This window comes from Bidens hawaiensis, unplaced genomic scaffold (genome assembly GCF_021521415.1).
Source record: "Bidens hawaiensis isolate Kalapana, Puna unplaced genomic scaffold, B.hawaiensis_p1.1 tig00007139_1, whole genome shotgun sequence".
Classification (NCBI taxonomy): domain Eukaryota; kingdom Viridiplantae; phylum Streptophyta; class Magnoliopsida; order Asterales; family Asteraceae; genus Bidens; species Bidens hawaiensis.
In genome coordinates, this window is record NW_027491492.1 from 656,171 (window position 1) to 683,337 (window position 27,167).

At 34.3% G+C, this 27,167-nt stretch overlaps 3 protein-coding genes and 1 non-coding gene across 4 annotated transcripts; 3 read left to right on the forward strand and 1 right to left on the reverse strand.

Moving 5' to 3' along the window:
* Positions 1-5,690: 5,690 nt before the first annotated feature.
* Positions 5,691-8,454, forward strand: LOC143634632 (uncharacterized). The gene is made up of 5 exons (XM_077102661.1): positions 5,691-5,815; positions 5,898-6,018; positions 7,268-7,371; positions 7,989-8,120; positions 8,201-8,454. The coding sequence occupies exons 1-5, from the start codon at positions 5,813-5,815 to the stop codon at positions 8,225-8,227; spliced, it is 387 nt and encodes a 128-aa protein (XP_076958776.1). The 5' UTR covers positions 5,691-5,812; the 3' UTR covers positions 8,228-8,454.
* Positions 8,455-9,705: 1,251 nt separating this feature from the next.
* TRNAS-AGA (transfer RNA serine (anticodon AGA)) lies at positions 9,706-9,787 on the forward strand. Its single transcript has one exon. It is a non-coding gene; the product is annotated as a tRNA-Ser (tRNA).
* Positions 9,788-11,337: 1,550 nt separating this feature from the next.
* LOC143634689 (nuclear pore complex protein NUP205-like) lies at positions 11,338-22,872 on the forward strand. The gene is made up of 43 exons (XM_077102703.1): positions 11,338-11,475; positions 13,141-13,236; positions 13,428-13,502; positions 13,606-13,710; positions 13,796-13,906; positions 14,006-14,165; positions 14,318-14,403; positions 14,473-14,595; positions 14,676-14,888; positions 14,983-15,072; positions 15,181-15,342; positions 15,416-15,532; positions 15,629-15,835; positions 15,957-16,058; positions 16,133-16,267; positions 16,359-16,609; positions 16,691-16,811; positions 16,874-17,071; positions 17,195-17,313; positions 17,657-17,807; positions 17,891-18,003; positions 18,072-18,153; positions 18,237-18,323; positions 18,400-18,477; positions 18,575-18,772; positions 18,864-18,956; positions 19,034-19,147; positions 19,238-19,408; positions 19,506-19,634; positions 19,716-19,906; positions 20,000-20,126; positions 20,203-20,280; positions 20,359-20,523; positions 20,613-20,783; positions 20,867-21,004; positions 21,106-21,249; positions 21,419-21,526; positions 21,624-21,719; positions 21,793-21,930; positions 22,025-22,125; positions 22,227-22,346; positions 22,425-22,500; positions 22,604-22,872. The coding sequence occupies exons 1-43, from the start codon at positions 11,338-11,340 to the stop codon at positions 22,685-22,687; spliced, it is 5,562 nt and encodes a 1,853-aa protein (XP_076958818.1). The 3' UTR covers positions 22,688-22,872.
* Positions 22,873-23,152: 280 nt separating this feature from the next.
* On the reverse strand, positions 23,153-25,273 carry LOC143634633 (uncharacterized). Its single transcript, XM_077102662.1, has 8 exons — positions 25,165-25,273; positions 24,867-24,982; positions 24,607-24,694; positions 23,976-24,058; positions 23,818-23,856; positions 23,657-23,727; positions 23,454-23,568; positions 23,153-23,362 (listed from the first exon to the last, which is right to left on the reverse strand). The coding sequence occupies exons 1-8, from the start codon at positions 25,208-25,210 to the stop codon at positions 23,294-23,296; spliced, it is 627 nt and encodes a 208-aa protein (XP_076958777.1). The 5' UTR covers positions 25,211-25,273; the 3' UTR covers positions 23,153-23,293.
* Between the last annotated feature and the right edge of the window lie 1,894 nt (positions 25,274-27,167).

Here is a 27,167-nt window from a genome sequence, read left to right on the forward strand (position 1 = left end):
GATGTTCCGAAAACTGCTTTTCGAACTCGTTATGGCCATTTTGAATTCTTGGTCATGTCCTTCGGTCTAACCAACGCACCCGCCGTTTTCATGGATCTTATGAATCGGGTGTGTAGGCCTTTCTTGGATAAATTCGTGATCGTGTTTATCGATGATGTTCTGGTGTATTCTAAGACCAAGGCCGAGCATGAGCAACATCTTCGGTTAGTGTTGCAGAAGCTTCGAACCGAGCAGCTCTATGCTAAGCTTTCCAAGTGTGAATTCTGGTCTGATGAAGTACAGTTTCTTGGTCATGTTGTAAACAAGATGGGTATTCATGTCGACCCATCCAAGATTGAAGCAATCAAGAACTGGATTACGCCATCCTCTCCTTCTGAGATCCGTTCCTTTCTAGGCTTAGCTGGTTATTACCGGCGCTTTATTTCGAACTTCTCGAAGATCGCTTTGCCTTTAACAGCTCTGACGCACAAAGGTAAACCGTATATTTGGGGCTCGAAGCAAGAAGAAGCCTTTCTAACGCTCAAGCGTTTGTTGTGTGAAGCTCCTGTTCTTGCGCTACCTGAGGGTAATGATGATTTTGTCGTGTATTGAGACGCATCCAACCAAGGTCTCGGTTGTGTTCTTATGCAACGAGGCAAGGTTATCGCTTATGCATCGAGGCAACTTAAGATTCACGAAAAGAATTATACAACTCACGACCTCGAACTTGGTGCAGTTGTTTTTGCCTTGAAGATCTGGAGACACTACCTTTATGGTACTAAGTGTATCCTCTACACTGACCATAAAAGCCTTCAGCACATCTTTGATCAGAAGGAACTTAACATGAGGCAACGCCGATGGAACGAACTCATCAGCGATTACGATTGTGAGATCCGGTATCATCCTGGTAAGGCTAATGTGGTAGCCGATGCGCTCAGCCGAAAACCCTGCCAACTTAACTGTATCTTGCCGCGCACGCATCTTCACTTTGCGCCGATTCAAAGCAACCTTGAATCGCGTATTCGTGACGCGCAGCGCGCATCCATCAGTAACGGTAACCTTCGCGCCGAGTTAGCGTGTGGCGCGGAAGCACACTTTGTCCCTAATCTGAGTGGAATTCTCTGCTATCTTAATCGCATCTGGATCCCCTTTGATGAGAATCTTCGCGCTGATATCCTGAGTGAAGCGCACAAATCTCGGTATTCTATTCATCCTGGCGCTGATAAGATGTACAAGGATTTGCGCATAACTTATTGGTGGCCCGGTATGAAAAAGGATATTGCTGTGTTCGTAGCTAAGTGCCTGACTTGTTCTAAAGTTAAAGCTGAACACCAACGCCCATCTGGTTTGCTCGAACAACCAGAAATTCCTACGTGGAAATGGGAATGTGTAGCGATGGACTTTATTACCAAGTTACCTTTGACTGCAAGCAAACATGATAGCATTTGGGTAGTAGTGGATCGATTGACTAAATCTGCTCACTTTCTGCCCATTCGTGAAAACTACCGTGTTGAGCAACTCGCGCAGCTTTATGTCAAGGAAATTGTCTGCCGCCATGGTACTCCTTTGAGCATCATATCCGATCGCGATGGCCGTTTTATATCTCGCTTTTGGAAATCTCTCCAATCTGCGCTAGGAACTCGCTTGGACATGAGTACGGCATATCATCCCCAGACTGACGGTCAGTCTGAGCGAACTATTCAAACTCTCGAGGATATGCTCCGATCTTGTGTTCTTGATTTTGGAGGTAATTGGGATTCACACCTGCCTTTGATTGAGTTCTCTTATAATAACAGCTATCATTCCAGTATCGGTATGGCCCCATTTGAAGCACTTTACGGTCGTAAATGCCGCTCCCCGATTTGTTGGAGCGAAGTGGGTGAAGCTCAAATCACAGGACCCGAACTTGTTCAAGAGACAACCGATAAAATCGCCAAGATCCGTGATCATTTGCTGACTGCCAGAAGCCGACAGAAGAGTTACGCAGATCGTAGGCGAAAGCCTCTCGAATTTCAAGTTGGTGATCTTGTTCTCCTCAAAGTGTCGCCTTGGAAAGGTGTTGTCCGCTTTGGGAAGAAGGGTAAGCTTGCTCCTCGTTATGTTGGTCCATTCAAGATTCTCGCGCGTGTGGGAAAAGTTGCCTACAGACTTGACCTGCCGCCCGCGCTCAGTAATGTGCATCCAACGTTCCATGTATCCAATCTCAAGAAGTGTTTAGCTGACGAGAACCTTCACATTTCACTCGATGAAGTTCAAGTTGATGAATCTATGCATTTCGTTGAGAAGCCTGTTGAGATTATGGATCGCGAGGTTAAGCAAACCAAGCGCAGTCGTATCCCTATCGTGAAAGTTCGTTGGGAGTCCAAGCGCGGAGCCGAGTTTACATGGGAAAGGGAAGATCAAATGAAGATCAAGTACCCGCACCTGTTCTCTGCGCAACCTACTTCGAGATAAATTTCGGGACGAAATTTCTTAAAGTAGGGGAGACTGTGACATCTGCCCTGATCCGACCCGACCCAGGTACCCGTTTCTCTGACCCGATCTCTCTTTTATTATTTAATATTTATACTTATATTTTACTTTTAATAATAATATATATTTTCCTTCCCGCCTCTTTCTCTCTTTTCCTTTCCGCCGTCCCGTCCCTCTCCTTCTCTCTTTCCGCCTTCTTTTCCCTCTTGTCGCCGTCCCGCCCTTAAGCCTTGTTTCCCTCCTCTTTGCTTGTCCTTTGGTTCTTCCCGCCTAAGGATGTCTGCAGCTCCACGCGCCAGACTCCTTACATGGAAGCCTGCGTGAAGACATCTTGTTCCTGCGATGCGTGAAGAGAACTCTTCTCGCAGCGCGCTAAGAATGTATGTTCTTCCCGCAATGCGCTAAGAATGTATGTTCTTCCCGCGATGCGCTTAGAATTCTTGTTCTTCACGCAGCGCGCTAAGGAATTGTGATTCTTCCCGCAGCACGCTAAGGATTGTTGTGCCAGCCTTCGCGCTCGCGCACTCAGCCTTCTCGCGCTTAACCCTTGTATCTTCTGTTTATTCCAGCCTGTATGCTTTTGTGTTGTCTTATCTTCTGTGCTGTTGACCTAACCTATCTAATGTCTGAATAGTTACTTTCGGCGCAGCATGCGTACCAACCCCCATTGGTTGGTAGAAAAAGTGACTGACATTATCTTTTGAGATCTGCTTTTGCCATGCTTGACCAGTACCTTTATCTGATCCGCCCATGCTTTTTACTGTTTCCCTGACAGCTTTATCTTGCCCCCTGCAGCTGCCATATCTTTTGATATCTTTTACTTGCTTTTGATATCTTTTGTTATCTTTTGTTTTGTCTTGTTCTGTTTGTCTTGAGATCCTTTCCTCTTTTCTAGGGATTATGTCTCCTAGGGTTTTCCTATAAATAATAATAATATTTTCATAACACTACACACACAAAACACTTAATCTCTCCTGTTCTCTTGCTCCTTGCTCTCTCTGCCGTCTTCCTCTCTGCCTCCGTCTTCCTCCCTGTTCTGCCCTGCTTTTCCGGTAATATATATATATTATATAATAATTTACTTATTAATTATGCTAACTTATTATCAAGACTTAAAACAGATCGTTAAAACAATAATCTTAATTATAGGTTAACTTTGCTTGTTTAAGAGTTGATTCTTGCATATCTTTCACCGCATCGTTTATCAAGTGAGTTATCTCGTATCTAATCCCTTTTTATTTTAAATGCTTTGGGATGTTCATGTGTTCATACAAAACTTGAGTCTTAAACTGTTTATGAACTTTAGTCGCGCAGTATCCCATGTGTTGAGGACGTAGACTTGGCTGTTTATTTGTATGTGTGGATCATTAACCGTCTTGTCGGTCTATTCCGCAGTTTTCATGGTACCATTAGATGAACACGGGAGAACATTCGTTTATGATTTTCTCTTTTGTTACACTTGCACAGTTAGTCTTGTTTGTGAGCTCAATTGTGAGCACTGGCAGTCTTGTCTCTTAGAGTTGGTCCCGATCAGATTACACCCTTGTTGAAAACCAGACATACACATGTTGCGCGCAGATTTATTGTTATCTATGTATTGTATTAAACTTGATTTCTCACCAACACGCAAGTGTTTGACGTTTATTTTAACACATGTTCAGGTTTGCAGTAGCTGTTTTGGAGCTTGTGGACACGTAGGACGTTTTTACTTTTGGACCTAGAATTAAAATGTATCAAGACAAGTTAATGTTGTTTGAATGTTATAATTTATAATATATTGATTTATGTTTGATTTATGTTTGATTTATGTTCTTTATTTTCCCCGCTGCGCGTGCGCGATAAAATGTGTATTAATAAATATTGACACCAATAGTGTCGCGAGTAATGAAGCAATATGTGGCGCCCCGATGTATAATCCGCCTTTGGTCGGGGTGTTACACCTGGTGAGATCAGGACTCGAACCCTGGCAAACCAGGGTCATCCCTCATATCTCCCATATAAGTTGGTGATAGTAAGGTTTGAACCCCCTACCTCTCACTAGTAAAATGAGTGCTCTACCATTGAGCCATCTCCAACTTATTATTCATAGATATAAAATAGTTCCTTTTTTCGGATTACACCCACCTACAAATATAATTTATGTTTTATTCCTTTTTAGCATCGATTTTTTGTTATATGGAAGACTGAACCCAAAGACCTTCCAATCTTTTGGTGTTTTATAAGATTCTGTTTTTGTTGATCATCAACCCATTGGTTAAGTTATGATTTATCATGATAATCATAATAAATTTTAACAAGTTTTTTTAATACATGATGGTACATATGCAACAATAAATAATTTAAAGTAAAATATTCAAACAAAAACAATAACTTAGAGACACATAATTTAAATGACTTTCTTTAAACCCTCTAGTTTATTGAATTATGATATCATTTTCGTAAATCTTTAACGGTACATTTAAAAAATGGTTTTCTTTTTTCTTTAAAAACGCAAATAAGTTTTCAAAATAAAAATATTTACAAATGCAAAAATAAAAAGGGACACAAAAATTAAAGTTGAAAATAACTACTAATTATATTGGATCCAGCTAATAATATCCATTGTGGTGCAGTGGTAATAGGCTCGGATTTCTCAATTCAGACCCAACTTCAAACCTCACTGACAACACTTTCGAAATGGTATGAGTGGCTCGAAGAAAAACTGGGACTTTTGTGATTTCTAGTGGGGCTTCGACGGATGGGTTTCCTATAGAACTAGAGATTACTTTGAGGCGCTTAACGGCTGTGTTGGGCCAGCTGACGATGACATTTTATTGTTGATCACCCCATACGAAGTATCTAAACAATTATCTGTTTATTGACCATTAAAAAATGTTAGATACAATTAAAAATTTAAAACATGAGAGAGAGAGAGAGAAGTTTTTAAAAAGTTTCCATTTTGTTAATAATAGTTAGTTTTTAACTATATATCAATTTGATAAATAAGTTTTCAACTACACTTTTAATGCTGATCACAATTGTGCTAAAACTTAGCTGGGTTGCTTCGTTTAACTTTAAAATCGTGCTAAACCTTAGCTAAGCGGCTTCGTTAAGTTTCAAGCTCGAATCCACCCTAGCATAACTCTGACTCGACTAATGAGTAACACTAAAAATATTAAAATAATAATTGTGAAAATTATGCCAAAAAAAATAAAAATTAATAATATATTTACAACAAAGAAAAAGACCAAAAAAGCCCTTAGCAGCCGAAGACCTAATATCCACCTGCTTTAACCCCTTCCCGCCGTTGTCTTTTTATATAGCTTAAAGTGTAAAACCCTAGCCTCCCTGCTTCATCTTCATCTTCTCTTTAGCCGAAAACATGGTAATCCATATTATTATTATTATTATTATTATTTAATAATACTTTATCATCATGTTTCTTGAATCTTGATTTGTTGTTGCAGACAGGAGAAGCTGTGAATCCAAAAGCATACCCTTTGGCTGATGCTCAGCTTACTATAACAATCTTGGATCTTGTTCAACAAGCTGCTAATTACAAGCAGCTTAAGAAGGGTGCCAATGAAGGTATAATAATCCTTTTTTTATTAAAGTTTTGATTTTTAGATCTTTGTAAGGGTGTTTTAGATATGTGTTAAGTGGTTTTGGTTATATGGGTATTTACATATGTGTTTTTTTACATAATTATTAAAGGGTTTGAATAGTTACAAGTAGCTTAATAAGGGTGCTGATGAAAGTATAATCTTTATATGAAAGTTTTGATTTTTTTATTATTTATTTTTATATGGTTTCTTTTGGTTTTGGAAGTTGATTTGTGTAAGAGAGTGTTTTTTTACATAATTGTTGAAGGGTTTGATTAATTACAAGTAGCTTAATAAGCGTGCTAATAAAAGTATAATCTTCATATGAAAGTTTTGATTTTTTTATCTTTATAAGGATGTTTAGATATGTCTAGTGGTTGTGGTTATGTGGGTATTTACATATGTGTTTTTTTACGTAATTATTAAAGGGTTTGATTAGTTTCAAGTAGCTTAATAAGGGTGCTGATGAAAGTGTAGTCTTTATATGACAGTTTTGATTTTTTTGATCTTTATATGGTTTCTTTTGGTTTTGGAAGTTGATTTGTGTAATGGTGTGTTTTTTACATAATTATTTAAGGGTTTGATTACTTACAAGCAGCTTAATAAGGGTGCTAATGAAAGTGGAATGTTTATATGAAAGTTTTGATTTTTAGATCTTTATAGGGGTGTTTGCATATGCCTTAGTGGTTGAGGTTACGTGGGTATGATTTTTTTGGTTTTGGAAGTTGATTTGTGTGTGTGTGTGTTTTTTTTAAAATAATTATATAAGGGTTTGATTTATTACAAACAACTTAATAAGGGTGCTAATGAAAGTATTATATTTTTATGAAAGTTTTGATTTTTGGATCTTTATATGGTTGTTTACATGTGTATTAGTGGCTGTGGTCACATGGGTATGAGCCTTTTGGGTTTCGAAGTTTATTTGTGTGAGTGTTTCCGGATTGTGTGTCGGTCAAATGTTAGTAGTTTTTTGGTCACAAGTTTTGTTTTTTTACATAATTAACAAAGGGTTTGATTAATTGTGTTTACGAACATTTTTATTTAAGATGTATATGTTTGTTGATGCTGTGAATTGACTTATTTTCTACAGAAAATTGGTTGTGTGTTGATTGGAGAGTTATGCTTTAGCCGTTCATAGTTGTATGAATTAATGTCCATTTAGTTGTAAAAATGTTTGGATCTTTATCTTTGTTGTTTATGACTATAATATTTTGTTTCAATATGTTGATTTGCAGCTACAAAGACTCTTAACAGGGGTATATCCGAGTTTGTAGTCATGGCAGCGGATGCTGAGCCTCTTGAAATTATTCTCCATCTTCCCCTTCTTGCTGAAGATAAGGTACATAACAATTTTATATGTATTCAATTGTTGCATATATAGATTTAAATCATTTCATATGCTTTCATCGTATTAACTTTTTTAATAAGTGGGTACTTTATATGTGTTTAGAACTATTAGTGTTTGATTAAAATGATGACAAAATCATGATTCTTAGATTATAATAATGATGTAAAAGTCAAGAACTTTTGTTGGTGATTAACAACTGTCTTAAATTTGTAGCGTTAGATTAAAATGATGGAAGTAAATAAAATATTTTGATGCTATATTTCTATTATATAAAAGTAATAAAGTAATGAAAAAGATCAAGAATTTTTAATCATTTTTAGCATTGTATTCTAATAATGAATAAAAGCACAAATTTTGATTTTGTTAAAGTTTTAGCGGGCATCATTCTATTGTCGGTTAGTATTTATTCTATTGTCAATAAATTATCTTAAAAATTTAGTATTTGATAAATATGATGTAAAAATTCACCGAATCTGATGCTTTTAGATTAAAATGATGAAAAATCAAGAATCTTGAATTATAATCTCAATAATTGGTTCTTGAATTTTACTTCTTTGTTTTATATTTTATCTTTATTAATCATTTATCGTTTACACATGTTTTTGCAGAACGTACCATACGTGTTTGTTCCTTCAAAGCAAGCACTAGGGCGCGCATGCGGGGTCACAAGGGCTGTCATTGCATGTTCTGTGACTAGTAATGAAGGCAGTCAATTGAGATCCCAAATACAGCAACTCAAGGTTCATGTTTTGCCATCACCGTTCTGATTATGTGACCGTTTGACCCGAATTTGCTAACGTATTTTTATATGGTTTTGCAGGATGCGATTGAGAAACTTTTGATTTAAAACGACGAAACATGGAAATTCGGTGTGATGGGTCTTTGTTGATCAAAGGCTTTGATCTTTCTTTTCCTAAAAAAACTATCTTTATTGTACTCTATGCATTATGCATTTTTGCACTGTCAACACAATGACTTCTAGTTTATTATGTAACAGTGTAGTGTTATGTGATGTTTTTGTTTACTTTTAAGGATACTTTTGTTATTCAAATATATTGGTTTGGATAGTTTAAATTTTTAATTCAAATCATGAACACTAATGATAATTTACAGCATTTTTCACCAACTCTTTTAACTGATTAATTGCTATAATAAAAGATTTTTGTACTGACTTTTTTAACATTACTTGACTAATTGTTTCTCAAGTTCCTTTCAAATAAAGTACTAATATAATGTTAATATTATTATTGTATACTATTTGTATATTTATAAAAGAGAAGTCTGGTGTCGCTAACCAGGTGGTGGCACCAAACTTGTCCATACCGTTTTGATTTTCTTTCTTAGTATTGGTAGCATAACGAACGTAATGAGACCGAGCTAACGTCAATTTTTGTTTACGTAACGGAAACAGACCGAATTCGTGTAATTCACTGCATCAACGTCCGGGACTGGCAATGCTATGGTTTTGATGCCATTTGTTAGTTCGGGTACCATAACGAACGTAACAAAAACCGACCGAATGTCAATTTTCTTTTTTATTTTTGTTTTAGTTCCAGGTTTGTAACGAACGAGAAAAAAACCGACCAAATGTGCGTAAAGTCACTGCCTTTTGTTTTAGTTCCAGTACCAGTGTAACGAAAACCGACCAACTGTCATTTTTGTTTTAGTTTTGGTTTCGTAAGAAACGACTGAATTCACGTCAACATATCATCTCAAAACTCAAGACCAACAACGCTTGAGTTTTACCACCATCTAGATTTTATCAACCTGCCTGGCGCAACGCGCTAGGTAAATTCCTAGTTAAGTATAAATGAAGATGCAAACAAAAAGATCAAAATGTAATTAATCATATTCTATGATATGAAGATATTAGATACTTTGATTTCAAAAACGACATAGATCAGTTTATAAATGTATAATAAGATGCGTGTCGAGTACCATCACTAAAAGAACGTTTAAAGCGAAAAAGCAATTATCATTAACTAAGAAATATATAACTTTTTTATAAATTGAACAAGCCAGACTCATTTGTAATCAGCTTGTTTATAACTTTATTAAATCTGAATTTGTGCGTCTCAGTTGTCTTATGATTTTGTGCGTCTTGTTAAAGTTTCTCTGTCTTTTCTTACAACACAGATAGCTTGATACGGTGTTATCAAAATTTTGCTTTGAGTTTGTTAAAACGTTATTACAAACTTGGACAAAATCATCAAGTTAAATATTAGCAGTCTAGTATAGAAGTAATATGCAAAGTATATGAATAAAGTAAAACACAACCATCTGTAATAGTTGTAGTAAACGAGTATGTAATAAACTTCTAACCAAGTGGACGTGCCGGAGTGGTTATCGGGCATGACTAGAAATCATGTGGGCTCTGCCCGCGCAGGTTCGAATCCTGCCGTCCACGGTTTTTTACTTCCATTTTTTATTCTAATTTACATTGTAATGAACATTAGCCCAAATATACAACACTTGTTTATTCTTTCTTATGTTAACTTTATTAATGTTCTTGTTAAAATTGTTGTATAAGTGTTTGCTTATATTCAGTCGTGTCAAACAATGATGTCCAAACTATTAAATATATCCACGTAACTATATTCCCATTTATTAAGCACTAGTTGGGAAGACGTCCGCTTTGAATATGAATGTCGCAGGTGTGGTTAAAGATTGGTTGTTGATTGCGTTTTCAATTTTTCATGGTGGTGATGAAAGATACGGTTGCTCTGGTTAATTTGTTTGGTTATGGGATTGCTTTCTTGAGTTTTCAATTGAGTTTTTAGATTTGATGCAATTTTTTTTGTGTTTTGATTTCTTTTGTCACTTGCTTTCCAAGTTACATTTTAAATCTTTTAGTAGTCCAGAATGTTTGTCAAGTTGTTAGCCATAATATAAAATGAGAGTTTACATGTTAAACATCGATGATGTTTTTCCGAATTTAGCAAAAGAGAACGGGATTTTTATGTACATATTTCAAATGGAGAAAATATAGAAGTGTTACCAACACCTTTTTCATTTACCTCCTACACCACTCACATATGTCACCCGCTCACCATCTTTTTTAATATATGTTTTAGTCTTTCCTTCACGTGTATTGTTATTTGTTTCTAGATTTATTATTATCTGTTTCTTAATTTTTGGTTTAATCTCACTCATAAAAGCACTTTTTTTTTTTTTGCTATTTGTGTATTTTCTTCATGATGATCTTCATCTTCATGTGTAAGTTAGATTATATTGTTAAAAATTTTGATTGTTCATAAAATCACTTTTTATCTTGTTGTTATTTTTGTCTTTTCTTCATAACCATCTTCATGTGTTGTTTTTAGATGCTATTTCTATATCTTCATGATGTTTCATTTATAAATAAATTGTCCCGAAAAATTTAAACTATTGTTGTCAGGGTCGTCTTCAATAATCCTTTTAAAATTTTGGGTCTCTTTTTCGAAAAAAAGAAGCCCCTAAAATCACGTTTTTATAACGTGTGAAGAGTATTAATGTCCACGGTCAAGCAAGTGGAGTGACTCTTCTAACTCTTCATACCGTATGCCAACCTCTTAAAACAAATTTTTTTAATTATACAAGACATCAAAGTCAAAGATATTGGATGTCTTGGCAACATGAGTTGATAGAACGTGTCGTGTTATGTTAAACGGGACAAACATAAGACGTTTAATTAACATAACTATTGAGCCACAACACAACACGTATTAGTAACTAATTAACATAACTATTGAGCCTAGCTTGGGACGAGTTTGGATCGATTACAAATCAGAGCCAACTCTGCTTAGGATGTTTTAAATTAAGTTTTTCTTAGCTAATTATATTCGAGCTTTTATTAAACAAACCACGAGCCCGAACCACCAACACGAAACCCTCACAGTGTTAGCGAAACCCTCACTTCGTCTTCTCTCTGAAACCAAATTAATTAGGGCAATTTTCCCGCCATTGGAACACACGGCGATGGTGCCAGCTAAGCAACTGTTATCCACCATTGAGCTGACGTTATTAGGCTCCACTCCGTCGCCGTCGCAGAGGATTGAGCTCATTCATGCTATTCTTCACGCGCTTCCATCGTTACGGTCACTCCTCTCGTTTCCGGTACCGGTTTCTGATATTATTATTATTATTATTATTATTATTATCTGTATTGCCTAATGCCTCATATGTTCTGATTTTAGCTTTATGTAAGATTAGGTCAAGTTATATGCTACAGTTTTAGAAGTTGTTGTGTGTGTTCTAATTGATTAAGTGAAGAATATGCTGCAAGTATGTTAAAATTAGGTCTACTTCAGTTTCTGATATTAGTAGCTGACTAGCTGTATTGTCTCATATGTGTTCTGATTGTAGGTTTATATAGAGTTAGGTTAAGTTATGTTACAGTTTTAGAAGTTGTTGTGCGTGTTCTAATTGATTAAGAGATGAATATGCGAAAAGTATGTTAAAATTAGGTTTACTTCAGTTTCTGTTCTGTTTCTGATATTAGTATCTGTGTTGCTTCGTATTTTTTCTGTTTGTAGGATTATATAGAATTAGATCAAGTTATGTTACAGTTTTAGAAACTGTTGTATGTGTTGTAAATGAGTAAGAGAAGAATATGCTAAAAGTACATTAAAATTAGGTCTACTTCTGTTTCTGATATTAGTATCTGTATTGTCTCATATGTGTTCCGAATCTAGCATTATATAGAATTAGGCCAAGTTATATTACAGTTTTAGAATTTTTTTTATGTGTTTTAAGCGATTAAGAGAAGATTATGCTGCAAATAAGTTAAAATTAGGTCTGATTTTGTAAACAAATTTGTATCAATTTTTCATGTGATGATGATGACTGGAACATCATATAAAAATTAGGTTAGGTTACTATGAAGAGGTGTTTATAGATCTGAGAGGACATTGCATAAGTGAACTGTTGTTTTGGAAACAATTAGCAAATAGAGAAGCTCTTAGTAGTATCTGTATTGTCTCATGTGTATTCTGATTCTAGCATTATGTAAAATTAGGTCAAGTTAACTTACACTTTAGAAGTTGTTGCATGTGTTTTAAGTGATTAATAGAAGAATATGCTACAAGTATGTTAAAATTAAGTCTACTTTTGATGAGTTTGTACAAAAAAAGTTTTATCAATTTTGATAATGACCGGAACATCATAAAAAGTCAGGTCAAGTTATCTTGAAGAGGTATTTATATATTTGACTGAACATTGCATAAGTGAACTGTTAGTTTGGAAGCACTTAGCAAACAGAGAAACTTTTATTAGTATCTGCATTGTCTCATTTGTGTTCTTATTCTAACATCATGTAAAATTAGGCTAAGTTAAGTTACACTTTTAGAAATTGTTCTATGTGTTCTTATTGATTAAGAGAAGAATATGATGCAAGTATTAAAATTAGGTCTAATTTTGATGGAGTCATATATATGATGTATTTGTAACAGATTTTGTATGAATTTTGCTTGTGGTAATGACTGCAACATCATATAAAATTAGGTCAAGTTATAGATCTATAGATCTGAGATAACATTGCATAGGTGAACTGTTAGAAAACAATTAGCAAACATAGAAACACTTATTTGTTATTGTATGTTTTTAGACAGAAGTTATAGTGAAAAAAATGGAAATAGAAAGAGAGAAGTTTTCTTTTTCAATTTATTGTGTTTTAAGTGCTTGTAATGTGCGTTTATCTTAAATTTAGGAAGGCTGTATCTTGTATGTTTTTTGATTCATACCATGTTAGTCTTATAATTTGCAACTTAATTACATTTGTAGCCTCCGAAAGCCTCTGACAGAGCACAAGTTGAGTCTAAAGAAGTCAGGCTTCCTGATTCAGGGCTAATCCCACTTGATGACCAGGATGTTCAAATTGTAAGTTCACCTGCTTCACCTGTTGCTCCCTTTTAGCTTTTCTCTTATAGCTTTCTTGTAGAGAAGAAAATCAACTTTTATGGTCAAATTGACAAAGTTAGGATGGTCTGGACCCTATAAATTATTTGTATACGTTTCAGTAGCATGTCGGTTTCTATCATCTCACATTATTCTCATCACTTGTAATTTAGGCCCTCAAGCTGAGTGATGATCTTCATCTTAATGAAATAGACTGTGTAAGGCTGCTTGTTTCTGCTAATCAAGAGGTAGACTTTCTCTTATAATATAGACTCTTATAATATATTCATTCAGTGTTGTTTGAGTTGCATTATCATATCTGACCGATGTAACTGTATTAAATCCATTTAGTGGGGGTTACAAGGACGGGGGCCATTAGATATTTTACGCCTTACATCAGGTCTTTGGTATACAGAGAGAAGAGATTTAATAACCGCACTTTATACGCTGTTACGGGTATCTTTCCATCTTCCATCACACTCCAGTTAATTCTTTTTCTTCTTTCTGACATGTTATTAATGCTGTTATTTGCATATTGCAGGCAATTGTGCTTGATCAGGGGCTTGAGGCCGATCTTCAAGCTGACATTCTAAAATATGTTGAAGATCTTATCAATACTGGGCTTCGCCAGCGGCTAATTTCTCTTATAAAGGTATTGTTTTTGTTATCTTATATTGTACTTTTTTAATTTTTATTATGCCTTGAATTTTGCCTCCAGGTTATATGTGAGTCAAATTATATGTTTTTTTAGGACCTCAATCGAGAAGAACCAGCTGGTTTGGGTGGGCCCAACTCTGAGCGATATATTCTTGACTCAAGAGGGGCTCTTGTGGAAAGACGGGCTGTTGTTTGTAGGGAAAGACTCATTCTTGGTCATTGCCTTGTTCTATCACTGTTGGTTGTACGCCCAAGTAAGCTATTTAATAATACTGTTATTCTTTTCGTTTTCTATCTTTCTTCTATTTCAATTGTTTAAATTTTTCAGTCTCGAATTGTGATAATAGGGTCCTTGGTATCACCATGTTGTATTTTAACCTGAAAATACTTTTAATTTTGCTTTCAGGCTCAAAAGATGTAAAAGATATTTTCACAGTTTTGAAAGATAGTGCAGGGGACATCAGTGGTAGTACCGACATTGTAAAGAATCAGGTATATTTTTAGCTTTAATATTTTTTTTGTTTCTGCCATAGTAACTGATAAAATTTTTATTTTTTGCAGATCGCATTTAGCCTTCTGTTTTCTCTTATAATTTCTCTGATATCAGACGCTCTTAGTGCATCACCAGATAAAATGTCTATCTTGTCGCAAGATGCTTCATTTAGGCGTGATTTTCATGAAACTGTAAGTGCAAAACCTATTTGTACTTTATTGTTAGTATTTATTTAGCTTTAATTCGAAACTGTTATCACTTTTTTCAATAGGTGATGGCTATCGGGAATGATCAGATAATTGAGGGGTGTATGCATTGTGTTAGACTTGCATGGGCTGTGCATTTGATGATTATACAAGATGTCACTGATGCAAGTGATATAAATAATGATGGAAGAAATATCAATTCATGCCTGGAAATTGTTTTCTCAAACAACGTTTTTCAGTTTCTGATTGATAAAGTTCTTCGAACGCCAGCTTATCAGGTATTTTTTTTGTTAGTTTTTGATACTTAAGTTATGGAACCCAAGTTAAATGTTAAAGTAGGGCTTATATTAGTTGTTGGTTACATTTTTACAGAATGATGATGAAGATATGATCTACATTTATAACGCATACTTACACAAGCTGATAACATCTTTTTTATCGCACCCACTTGCAAGAGACAAGGTTAGTCATGTTCATGCTTCTCCATAACTCATAATTCATTAATTTTGAGCTTTAGTGAATAAATTATCATTTATGCTCTTGAAATGATGTTTTTCTCTTGGTTTGTAGGTGAAAGAAACAAAGGAGAAGGCCATGACTTCTCTTAGTTCATACAAAATGTCTGGCTCACTTGATTATGTACTTAATGGTAGCACAAATTCTTCGCAAAATGCCGAATATGCCCCTCAAACTTTTGTTTCACTTCTGGAGTTTGTTAGTGAAATCTATGAGGTCAGTATACATTGTATGGATTTAGGCGTCCATCTGTTCATATATATACTCATTAGTTTGATTTTTACTACAGAAAGAACCTGAACTTTTATCTGGCAATGATGTCTTATGGACATTTGTTACATTTTCTGGAGAGGATCACACTAATTTTCAGACACTCGTGGCATTCTTGAAGATGCTTAGTACACTGGTAGTTAAATTTTCTAAATCGTAACCTGTTTTTTTAATAAATTTACAATGTTCTTGTGGTCAATGTAGTTTCCACGTTTGACTTTTCAACTTTCAGGCTTCCAGCGAGGAAGACGCTTCCAAAGTATATGAACTATTGCAAGGCAGAACGTTTCGGAATATTTCATGGAACACTTTGTTTGAGTGTTTGTCTATTTATGAAGAGAAATTTAAGCAATCCCTTCAAAATGCGGGCCCCGTATTGCCAGAGATTCAAGAGGGAGATGCAAAAGCTCTTGTTGCTTATCTATGTGTTCTTCGCAAGGTGTTTTAGCTTACTTATGTTATATAGATATTTATACATATGTGTGTGTGTCAATAATAGCTCGTCAATATTTTGTTACTTGACTAACCTTTATGCAATGTTCTTTTCTTATGGTTGATAGGTGGTGGAAAATGGGAACCCTATTGAAAGAAAGGCATGGTTTCCTGATATTGAACCGTTATTTAAACTTCTTAGTTATGAAAATGTACCTCCTTATCTGAAGGTATGATGTTCCTCTCTGCTGCTACAGTTTTTAGTTTTCTTTTTGATTTTTATATGTTGTTTATTGCATTGTAGGGTGCTTTACGTACTTCAATATCAACTTTTATTGATGTTTCCCCAAACTTGAAAGATATCATTTGGGGATTTCTTGAGCAGTATGATTTACCCGTTGTGGTTGGACCTCAAGTTGGCCAAATGATGGGTTCCCAGGTTGGTCTCATCTGTTAATATTTTATTAAATATTAAAAAAATATGAACACTATATTTAATAGAAAGATTTACAATGATTTGATTCTGGCAGGTTTATGACATGCGATTTGAGTTAAACGAAGTAGAAGCAAGAAGTGAATATTATCCCTCTACAATCTCATTTCTTAATCTGCTAAAGGCTTTAATGGCTGATGAAAGGGACACAACTGATAGGGGGCGTAGATTTATAGGTATCTTTAGGTTCGTGTATGATCATGTGTTTGGGCCATTTTCCCAACGGGCCTATGCTGACCCATCTGAGAAATGGCAGTTGGGTGTTGCATGCTTCCAACATTTTAAAATGTAAGCTGTTTCATATGTTAAGTTATTTAGTTTGATTTTTAGTTATTCTACTAAAACTGGAGTAATATATCCTATATGCAGGATATTGAGTATGTATGACATAAAGGATGAAGATATTGACATTGTGGTCAATCAGTCTCAGCTCATGGCACCACAGTCAACTCCACTTCAGATGCAGCTTCCTGTCATAGAATTGCTCAAGGTAAGCTGATTAGTTTTTTTTTATATATGTTTATACAGTTTATTGATTTGTGATGTTTGCAGGACTTCATGAGTGGGAAGACTGTATTTAGAAATATAATGGGTATTCTTTTGCCTGGAGTGGATGCCATAATAGCTGACCGGACCAATCATACTTACGGTTTACTTCTTGAAAAAGCTGTGCTTTTATCTTTGGAAATTGTTATTCTGGTTTTGGAGAAGGATTTATCAGTTTCTGAGTTTTGGCGCCCGATTTACCAGGTTACTGCGCATTGTTAAAAAGTTGTTTATTATCATTTCTGTTATCCCTTTTCAGAGCTTCATGAATATGAAATCAAAGTCTGCTTTTTTACTTGTATGTTTTCATTGCTTGTTTCTGTGCAGCCGTTTGATGTTATACTTTCTCAAGATCATAATCAGATTGTAGCATTGTTGGAATACATCAGATATGATTTTAGCCCACAAATTCAACAATGCTCTATTAAAATCATGACAATTTTAAGGTATTCTCTGCTATTCATTAACTCTGTTTTTTTTATTTTACTATCTTCTTTATGCGTCTTAAATTCACTCGTGTCTTGCCCATGTATCTGGTGCATTTGTGACCAGAAGTCGCAGTTTCGAGTTTCGACTTGGGTTTCACTAATTTTCTAGCTGGTCAATTTTAAATATTTGCTATAACTGAAACATGTCAAATGGGCCGAAATTGCCCCATTTGTAAAAATCTTCAGCCTTTGTTATCATAATACAATAATCATTTTGTAAAAAGTTTAAACGAGGGCAATGTTTTTGAGGGTCCACCTAAGCCAATCTACCTGTTCTGACCAAACATGTTTTGTGTGACAGTTCTCGCATGGTTGGGCTTGTACCGTTACTACTAAAATCGAACTCAGCTGGTCTTCTAGTTGAGGATTATGCTGCTTGTCTTGAGCTAAGTTCAGAAGGGAATCAAGTTATAGAAAACAGCTCTGAAGATTCGGGCGTGCTTATAATGCAAGTTAGTATTTTTGCTCTTGTTTCTTTTTTCTGTTGACATCATTTAAACTTGAATTTTTATTTATTTTTTTCTCCACATTGCAGCTTCTCATCGACAACATTAGTCGCCCAGCCCCCAACATAACACACTTTCTTTTGAGGTTTGATATTGATTCTTCTGTAGAGAGGACAGTGTTACAGCCAAAGTTTAACTACAGGTAACTTTAATATAAATAAATAATTTGTTTATTTGTTTGATTTCAATTTCTGTATATCGTCATTTCAGTTGTTTGAAGGTTATTCTTGATATCCTGGAAACACTACCAAAGCCTGATGTTAATTATCTGCTTCATGAGTTTGGATTTCAGGTAACGTAGTCTTGTTTTATTTTTGATATCTTGATAGTCTTTGTATTTTCTTCCTTAAAAGTTCAAGTTTTGATTTTTTGCAGCTACTTTATGAATTATGTTCAGATCCACTTACAAGTGGTCCTACAATTGATCTACTTAGTACCAAAAAGTATCAGTTTTTTGTCAAGGTACAATCTGTCATCCTATATAGTGGAGTTGTATTTAGTTAACCGTGCAATTGTCTAATTGAAATTATTATAACAGCATCTGGATACCATTGGTGTTGCACCATTACCAAAAAGAAATAACACACAGCCACTTCGAATCAGTTCTCTGCATCAGGTTTTGCCAACTTCTTTGTGCTTATTGCTGTCAATGAATAAAAACTTATATAGAACTTTAATTTGATTCAAATTAAAGTATTTTTTCATTGGTTCAGAGAGCATGGCTGCTGAAGCTTTTGGCACTTGAATTACATATAGGCAACATGACATCATCCAGTCATCGAGAAGCGTGTCTCAGCATTATTCGTCATTTGTTTGGTCAAGGTGAAACTGAGTATTACAATGAGAATAATTTACTTTTACTTCAAAGTAATGCTGAAGATACTGGAAACCAAGCCATCAGCAGGAGTAAGGTATATATCTTTTTATTTTCATTTACTCTTATTACACCTGTTAGCTTTTTTATGAAAATTATTTTAAATAGTTCATTTTGACTATTTTCAGGTTTTAGAATTGCTTGAGATAATCCAGTTTAGGTCTCCAGATACAACAATGAAGCATTCTGAGATTCTTTCTCATGCAAAGTTTGGACAAATTGTAATCATTAATCACCAAATTATTGCTATTTCATTTAATTAGGTTAGGTTTTAATATAATTAAATTCTTTTTGACAGGCTGATGATATACTTGCTAATCCAACAACTAATGAAAAAGGTGGGGTTTATTACTACTCAGAACGAGATGATCGGTTGATTGATCTAAATTCATTTCGAGATGCACTTTGGCAGGTATCTAATTTCATTTCCATTTCTGTTGACTTTGACTACTTTTGCTTCTTGATACCTAATATTTTCTTTCTTTTTCTTTTTCATCTTCAGAAGTGCAATTTTGACAATCCACAACTGACTACTTTTGGTAGTGAAGTCGAACTCAATGAAGTTAAGAATACGGTTCAACAATTACTTCGATGGGCATATAAACACAACAAAAACCTTGAAGAACAGGCTGCTCAACTTCATATGTTAACAGGATGGTCACAAATTGTTGAGGTAAAAATGTAAAATAATTAACTTCATTTCTTTTTGTTCATTTGAAATTTGCTGACACTTTAATCTAAACTAATAATGAATGAAATCATCTGTTCAGATTTCAACTTCAAGAAGACTGTTCTTCATGGAAAACCGATCTGAATTATTGTTTCAATTGCTTGATGCATCTTTAAACGCTTCTGGTTCTCCAGATTGTTCATTAAAGATGGCACTAGTGTTAACCCGAGTAAGTGAAATTATCAATTAAATTATCACTTGGTGGTATATATTTCAGTAATTTTAAACTTTGAATTTCATGAATTTCAAGGTTTCAATTACATGCATGGCGAAATTACGCGACGAGAGATTTATTAACTCGAGTGCGTTAAGCTCTGACACTGTAACATGCCTTGATGTTATTATGACAAAACGACTGTCAAACGGTGCATGTCACTCTATCTTGTATAAGATCATGATGGCAATATTGAGACATGATACATCAGAAGCATTAAGGAGACGGTATAATTTTAATTTAAAAAGTTATGCTCTACCTGCTAATAATATGTTCTTTAATATAATGTTTTCTGATTCTTGTTAATGTTCAATTTTTAGCCAATACACTTTACTTCTAAGCTACTTCCAGTACTGTCAGCACGTACTTGATCCAGATGTCCCTACTTCTATTCTTCAGTCTTTGTTAGTTGATGAACAAGAAAATGGAGATTTAGATCTTGAGAAGGTGACAAGTGTCTAATTTAAATCATAATGAAAATGTAAGTTTATATCAACTTTCACTAATTTGCTTCCTTTTTCAGATTGATCAAGATCAGGCTGAGCTGGCACATGCAAACTTATCTATAATAAGAAAAGAAGCTCAATCAGTCTTAGATTTGGTTCGCTTCTTTCTATAATTAGTATTACTATCATTAATAATGGGGTCTATTTGGCATTAAAATTCCACTGATATGTAGGTCATCAAGGATGCAACTCAAGCAAGTGAATCTGGAAAGATAATGGCACTCTTTGTTCTGGATGCGTTAATTTGTATTGATCGTGAGAAGTTTTTCTTAAATCAACTTCAAAGTAGAGGATTTTTAAGGTCTTGTCTCATGAGTATTAGCAATGCTTCATATAAGGTTTGTTATTAACTTGTTATTCAATTCAGTCTTTAAAGCTGCGTTATTACCTTTTTTTGATAAAATTTAATATTGTTTACATGAAATAGGATAGCATACATTCTATGGATCCATTACAGCGGTTGTGCGCTCTCGAGGCACAGCTTGCATTATTATTAAGAATTAGCCACAAGTATGGTAAAGCCGGGGCTCAGATTCTTTCTTCCATGGGTTCCTTTGAGCATATTTCTTCATGCATGACACAAAACATGCAAGTTAAGGTCGGTATTGTATTCTTTCTATGAGTTGATTGCTTAAAAATGATAATAAAGTTAAAAACTAACGTCAAGTCTTTATAACACAGAGAAATATAAGGCGTTTTGACACTAGTTTTGAGAAAGATTCATTTGCTGATAGTCACAGACAAAGAATGGTGGTTACTCCATCACTTCGTTTGGTGTTCTCTTTGACCTCATTGGTTGAAACATCCGATTTTTTTGAGGTAAATTTATGGTATTTTGGTTTCGTTTGTTAGAAGTACTGAATTAGTAATTTTTACTACATTTCATATATTATGACATTAACTCCTTTATATTTTGGTAGGTAAAGAATAAAATCGTACGTGAAGTTGTTGACTTTGTCAAAGGTCATCAGTTACTTTTTGATCAAGTACTTCGCCAAGATATCACAGATGCAGACGAATTGGCAATGGAACAAATGAATATTGTTGTTGGAATTCTTAGCAAGGTTTGCAATAAGTAGTTTGTCAAATATAATTTTAGAATGATATTTCTACCCTTATTTCAAAAGGATATCACAGATGCAGACGAATTCAATATTAATCTAGTTTTTGTAATTTCTATATAATATTTCTCCCCGTTTTTACTCATTTTTCTTTGTTTTTTTTACCTTTAAGGTTTGGCCATATGAGGAGGGAGCCGAGTATGGTTTCGTTCAAGGACTCTTTGGATTGATGCACACTCTATTTTCACGTGATTCTACATTTCTTACGTCGGCTCACTCCGTAAGTTGTATTTTCTAATTTCTTACTTAGACTCACGTGACTTTATTTTCATGTGTTATAACTTGTAACTTAATTTCATCTAATTTTTCTTTTACAGAAACAGAAGAAGCCAGAATTAAGTGCATTTCGTCTATGCTTTAGCCTGAGCTCTTATCTCTATTTTCTTGTAAAAAACAAATCATTGAGACTTCAGGTGTGTACAAAACAACTATTGTAATATAAAACCGCCTTTCTTGACAATATTTGACTAAAGTTTCATGTACCAGGTTTCCAACAATTCCACTGATTATAGTGCTCCAGCTGGACAACATCAGCCCACATTAAGCTTACTAGGATTTCTTCTGAACTCGGTGACCACTGCCCTTGAAAATGCTTCTGAGGAAAAATCACTATTGCTTAACAAGGTCAGTAGTCGTGAGCCATGAGTCGTCTACATATTTGGTTTATCTGTAATTGCCATGTCAGCATACAGCTGAATATGTATATTCCGTGTTCCAGATTCAAGACATAAATGAACTACCGAGACAAGAGGTAGACGAAATCATCAAAATGTGTGTTCTTGAAGATCAAGCTGCATCATCGGATAATATTCAGAAAAGGTACTACTAAGTACTAATAATTAATGATTAAATTTTATAATGATTGAATCGTGTTTTTTTAAATAGTTTTAATTTTAAATGATCATTGATGATGCATGCAGGAGGTACATAGCAATGGTGGAAATGTGTCGTGTGGCTGGAAACAGAGATCGGCTTATAACTCTGTTGCTTCTGCTTTCCGAGAACTTGCTCAACATTTTTCTCATCCATTTTCAGAACAGGTTTGCTCGAAGAAAATATTTTACGATTGATTGTAGTTTTTAATTTTGTAAGTATTGACTTTTGTTGTTGCGTTCTAGTCAAATCGGAGAAGACCTGGATTCATTTTGTGCAAAGCTTCTTCCAGTTTTGGAAAGACTTGAAATGCTTAGAGAGGTATTGATATCTTTCATTGTTTCTCTCGTTATAATCTTATAAAATAATATATAAAAAGTAATAAGTTTGTTGAAAGTATAACTGGTTTCCGTGTGTTATACAGGATAAAGTGGGTCATAACCTCAAGGTGTTCCAGAGATTAGCGAATTCGCTCAAGGAACTCACAATTCAAAAGTTAGGAGTGTGATAGTTTCCTCAAACTCGATCGTGTTGAATTGTAGTGTTGTGTATGGTATATTTATTCTTTGCACTTAAATTTTGAAATGATGCAGACATATGACACTGTAGCAGTGTGTAACGAAACCAACTATAATTTACGTAGGAGCGTTTTTACTCAAGTGTCTATACCTTATGTATTTTGAGAATCGAAATTAGTGGGAGGGACATGCAATTGTCACTTTTGAAGGAATTCTTTTAAGTATTTGTGATTCTTAAACATTAGAGAACTACTGTATTGTAGTCCGATCTACTTGATGGCAATTTTTTACGTGATAAATTGTTTTCGTAATTGGAGTTGTAACTTGTAAGTTCCTTTGCGGTTTTGGTAAACATCGAACATACCCATATCATAGCATTTTGGTTGTTAATAGTAATGTAAGCATGCTTGAAAAAGAAGTTTTATGCTTGCCATAACTCTATACAAGTCTTAACATGTGATATATTTATGAGCTTGCTATAATTCATCAAATAACAAATAAATGCTCGTCAATTGTTATGAACAGCATACTCGAATAGTCGAATTCATTGCAACTTTATTCAAGGCCTGCAAATAAATGGATCTCTTTTGTGGGTACTAATTCGGGCCACTTGTCTTTGACGGTCCAGCCCGTTCCACCATAACGTCGTATAACTGTTTCCCGTTCTGACAATAACAATACACAAAATAAAACAAATATTTAAGAATCAAGTTCATGTAAAAAGCAAGTAAAATCTGAAATGGACTGAAAACTCACAAAAATGACAGGGAAAAAGTGAACTTGTCCTTCTGGTTTTGTTTGTGTTTCTTTGAAGTAAACCAAAATTGGGAAATTTGGCCACCAGAGCTCCCAATTTACAAATGAAGTATATCTGTTATAAGGTTAGTTGTTTTAGCAACTGATAATTTTATAAAATTTAGACCAAAACATAAAAAAAGACGCATAATCAAAATACTCACTTCCAACGGTTTTTACCTCCAACAAACACATTTTCACCCGACTCCTCGAGCTCTTTTCCTACTTTCACCTCCTTTCACATGTGAATACACAAATTTTTAAAAAGTTCTATTGATTATAACCGAATTAACAGTATCAAGTAAAGAGGGTTTAAAGGACAAACCAGGGCTTCATCATCGAAGACGAACCTCACTCTAGTTGTCTGCATACATAAAATATACACTTTCTTTATTTGCAATATTGAGATGAATAAAAAATATGAAAAAAACCAGTAAAAATTTAGTAAATAAAAGATTAAAATATAATATGTGGAAACTGTACTTGGAAAAGTAGAAATAATCCTAGAAGACCAACAGGAGCAGCTACTAATAGATTATCTTCATACGCAAAACCGCCAGCTAAACCTGTTTAAATTAATTTAAATTTCATGGATTTAGGTCTAGTCTAAACTGGCAAGATCAGTTTCAGGTCGAACCCGTGGACACGTTTAGCTAAACAGGCGGGTTGACCCTTATATATATTTTTAATCTTTGAAATGTATTTAATGTTATAACTTAAATTATTTGGGTATTTTTGTGGCAATATTTCAAAGTTAAAAAATAAATTGGCATAGTTTAAACATAATTGCTTTAAGAACATAACCATATTTTTTTGTTTTCAGGTTAAACGGGCCGCGTTTGTGTCTACTTGTAGTGAATACACGCGACCTGTCCGAGCTCATGCGTGACATGATTTTTGAGTAAGTATAAAATTTTCGGGTCCATGTCGGGTTCAACCCGCCAAGCTTCTAACACGACCCGTTTAGCAGCCCAAAATTTAGCTTAAAAAACTTTTTATCAAGATAAATGTCAAATTACCATGCTACCCATAACTTTATTATCTTCTTCACATCCAATAATCACTTTGAAAACAACTGAAAACATGCATTATGAATTATGAAAAGATTACAAACCAAGAAGAACAACAGGTATTCTGTAATCCGGATCCGGAACAACAGTCTCTCTCTTGATTTCCTTCACCTTCTTCTTGCCAAGTGAAAACTTAAAAACACACAAAAACAGCAAATATAAATACATAAAAATTAAAAAAAAAAAAAAAAATTAGTTCTTCAAGAAACCAACCAAAATAATAAAATATCTGAAATTCCCAGTTTCACATACATGTGAAAAAAATAATAAAAAAATAATAATAATAAAAATAAAGTAATCTTACAAAAGAAGTGATCTTGAAGCTACTTCTATGGTGGCTTATATATGCATCATTTCTTCTAGCAAATTGAGTGTTACCATTTCCAATCAATTGCCTCACATTGCTGCTAAATTCTATGCCTAATTGGAACACAACTTAATTAATAATAATATTAATAACCAAACAAATTTTCATACTTTACACATAAACACAATTTCAAGATACAATTTTGAAGCTCAAAATCTGATATTTAAAGCTTATGAAAGCAAAACTGAAAGAACCCAGATTGGTTTTATGATTTTGAAGGTTAAAAAAGACTTACTTTGAGTTGAAAGAAACCTGGGTGATAATAAGAGGGTGGATTCCATGGTTTCTTGAATTTGTGTGTTGAAATTCAAGATTTTGTAAAGATGAAATGGGTGGTTGATGATGGGTTCTGTCTTCCTTGGATTAGTTTTTTAGTGTTAACTGACAGAAATACCCTTGCGAGTTTTGACTTCTTCTGTTCAGCATGATCAAGATTTTAACTTTCCAGGGGTATTTTTGGCAAAGTACTAACATTTATATTTTGATAGTTACGGTTGTGGTTAGGGGTAGGTATTATTTGAAGGGAGAATTCTGAAAATAGTCTAAAAATTTTTGAATTTTCAAAATAGTTTTTCGAAATCTATCTGCCATGTGAGATTGGGATTCGTGACGTGAGTTTTGGTTGACGAATCACAAAAGGACACGTGTAAAGTTGAAGATAAACTTTAAGCGAAATCTGTCTCGGCCGATAGTTTTGTAGTCAAAATATCTTCTGGAAAACCATAGGTTTGGAATGAAAGTTGTCCGTCACGTGAGGTTTCAAAGTCATCGTTATCGACGTTTTTTTGAAATTCATCTCCTCGGACGCATTTTAAATGAATTTCGTCTACTACGTGAAATTTCAAAAAAGATGGAAAAAAACAATACTTTTTCAGTGAACTTAGTTTTGTTAGATGATTTTCAAAAAAATTTAAAAAAACGATAATTTTCCAACGAATTTAATTTCCTTAGATGATTTTTATAAAAATTTTAAAAATATGGCAAGTGTTAAGAATATGATGGGTGGTGGTGGTGGATGATGGCGGTGCATGGTGGTGGTTGATGATGGCGGTGGGTGGTGGTGGTTGATGATGGTGGTGGGTGGTGGATGATGACGGTGGGTGGTGGTGGTTATGATGGTGGTGGGTGGTGAATGATGGCCGTGGGTGGATAAATTTACTTTTTCTAATATCTATTCTTTTTATGCAAAAACAGATAAGTTTCATTAAAAAACCATCGAATTAAAATACTTTGTAACAAAATCTATCTTTTTTGACAACACGTCTTTTTATGCAAAAATAGACGAAATTCATTTGAAATGCATCCGAGGAGATGCATTTAAAAAAAACGCGAAAATCATCTTTTTTGAAACCTCACGTGACGGACAACTTTCATTCCAAACCTATGGTTTTCCAGAAGATAATTTTGACTACAAAACTATCGGCCGAGACAGATTTCGCTTAAAGTTTATCTTCAACTTTACACGTGTCCTTTTGTGATTCGTCAACCAAAACTCACGTCACGAATCGCAATCTCACGTGGGAGATAGATTTCGGAGGACTATTTTGGGAATTCAAAACTTTTTGGACTATTTTCAAAATCTCTATCTTAAAAAGGACTATTTTCAGAATTCTCCCTTATTTGAATCGGACTCGAAAATCTAAAAAGATTGTATTCAGTTTTGGTATTTCAGTACAAGTTGGCGTCTAAATTCGAATATATGATTTTCGAATTGAAGCTACTCGAATATAATTTATACTAGTTTTTGAACCCGTGTATTATACGGTTTTTGTCATATAACCAAAATTTAGGTATTTAATCATACGTAATTTAGGGATTTTGTTTTGAATTTATTGATTAATAATTAAATATTATCACACACACTTCAAATGTTATGTATTTAAATTTTACATTTTTTTATGATTGAAATAATGTTTTAAGATAACATGAAATCTATTATTGGTACCTAAATATATTAAAGATGTTTTGTATATTAAATACAAATGTAATTTAAATAGTGTTTTATATAGTGTCGCCCCTATAGTATGATGGGGTGAAGCTTGGGCTTAGGGCCACCCGAAAAATTAGGGCCACATTTTACTAAATATTTATGATATAAATATCCAATTAAACCGTTGGGATCTTGCAAAATTAAAGAAAACACCGTAGAGAATGAAAAAAAAAATAGTGTCGTTAATTTAGCAAATCAAAGCGTCAATACAAATTAGAATGGTAGTAGACTCATGAATCTGTGCTTAA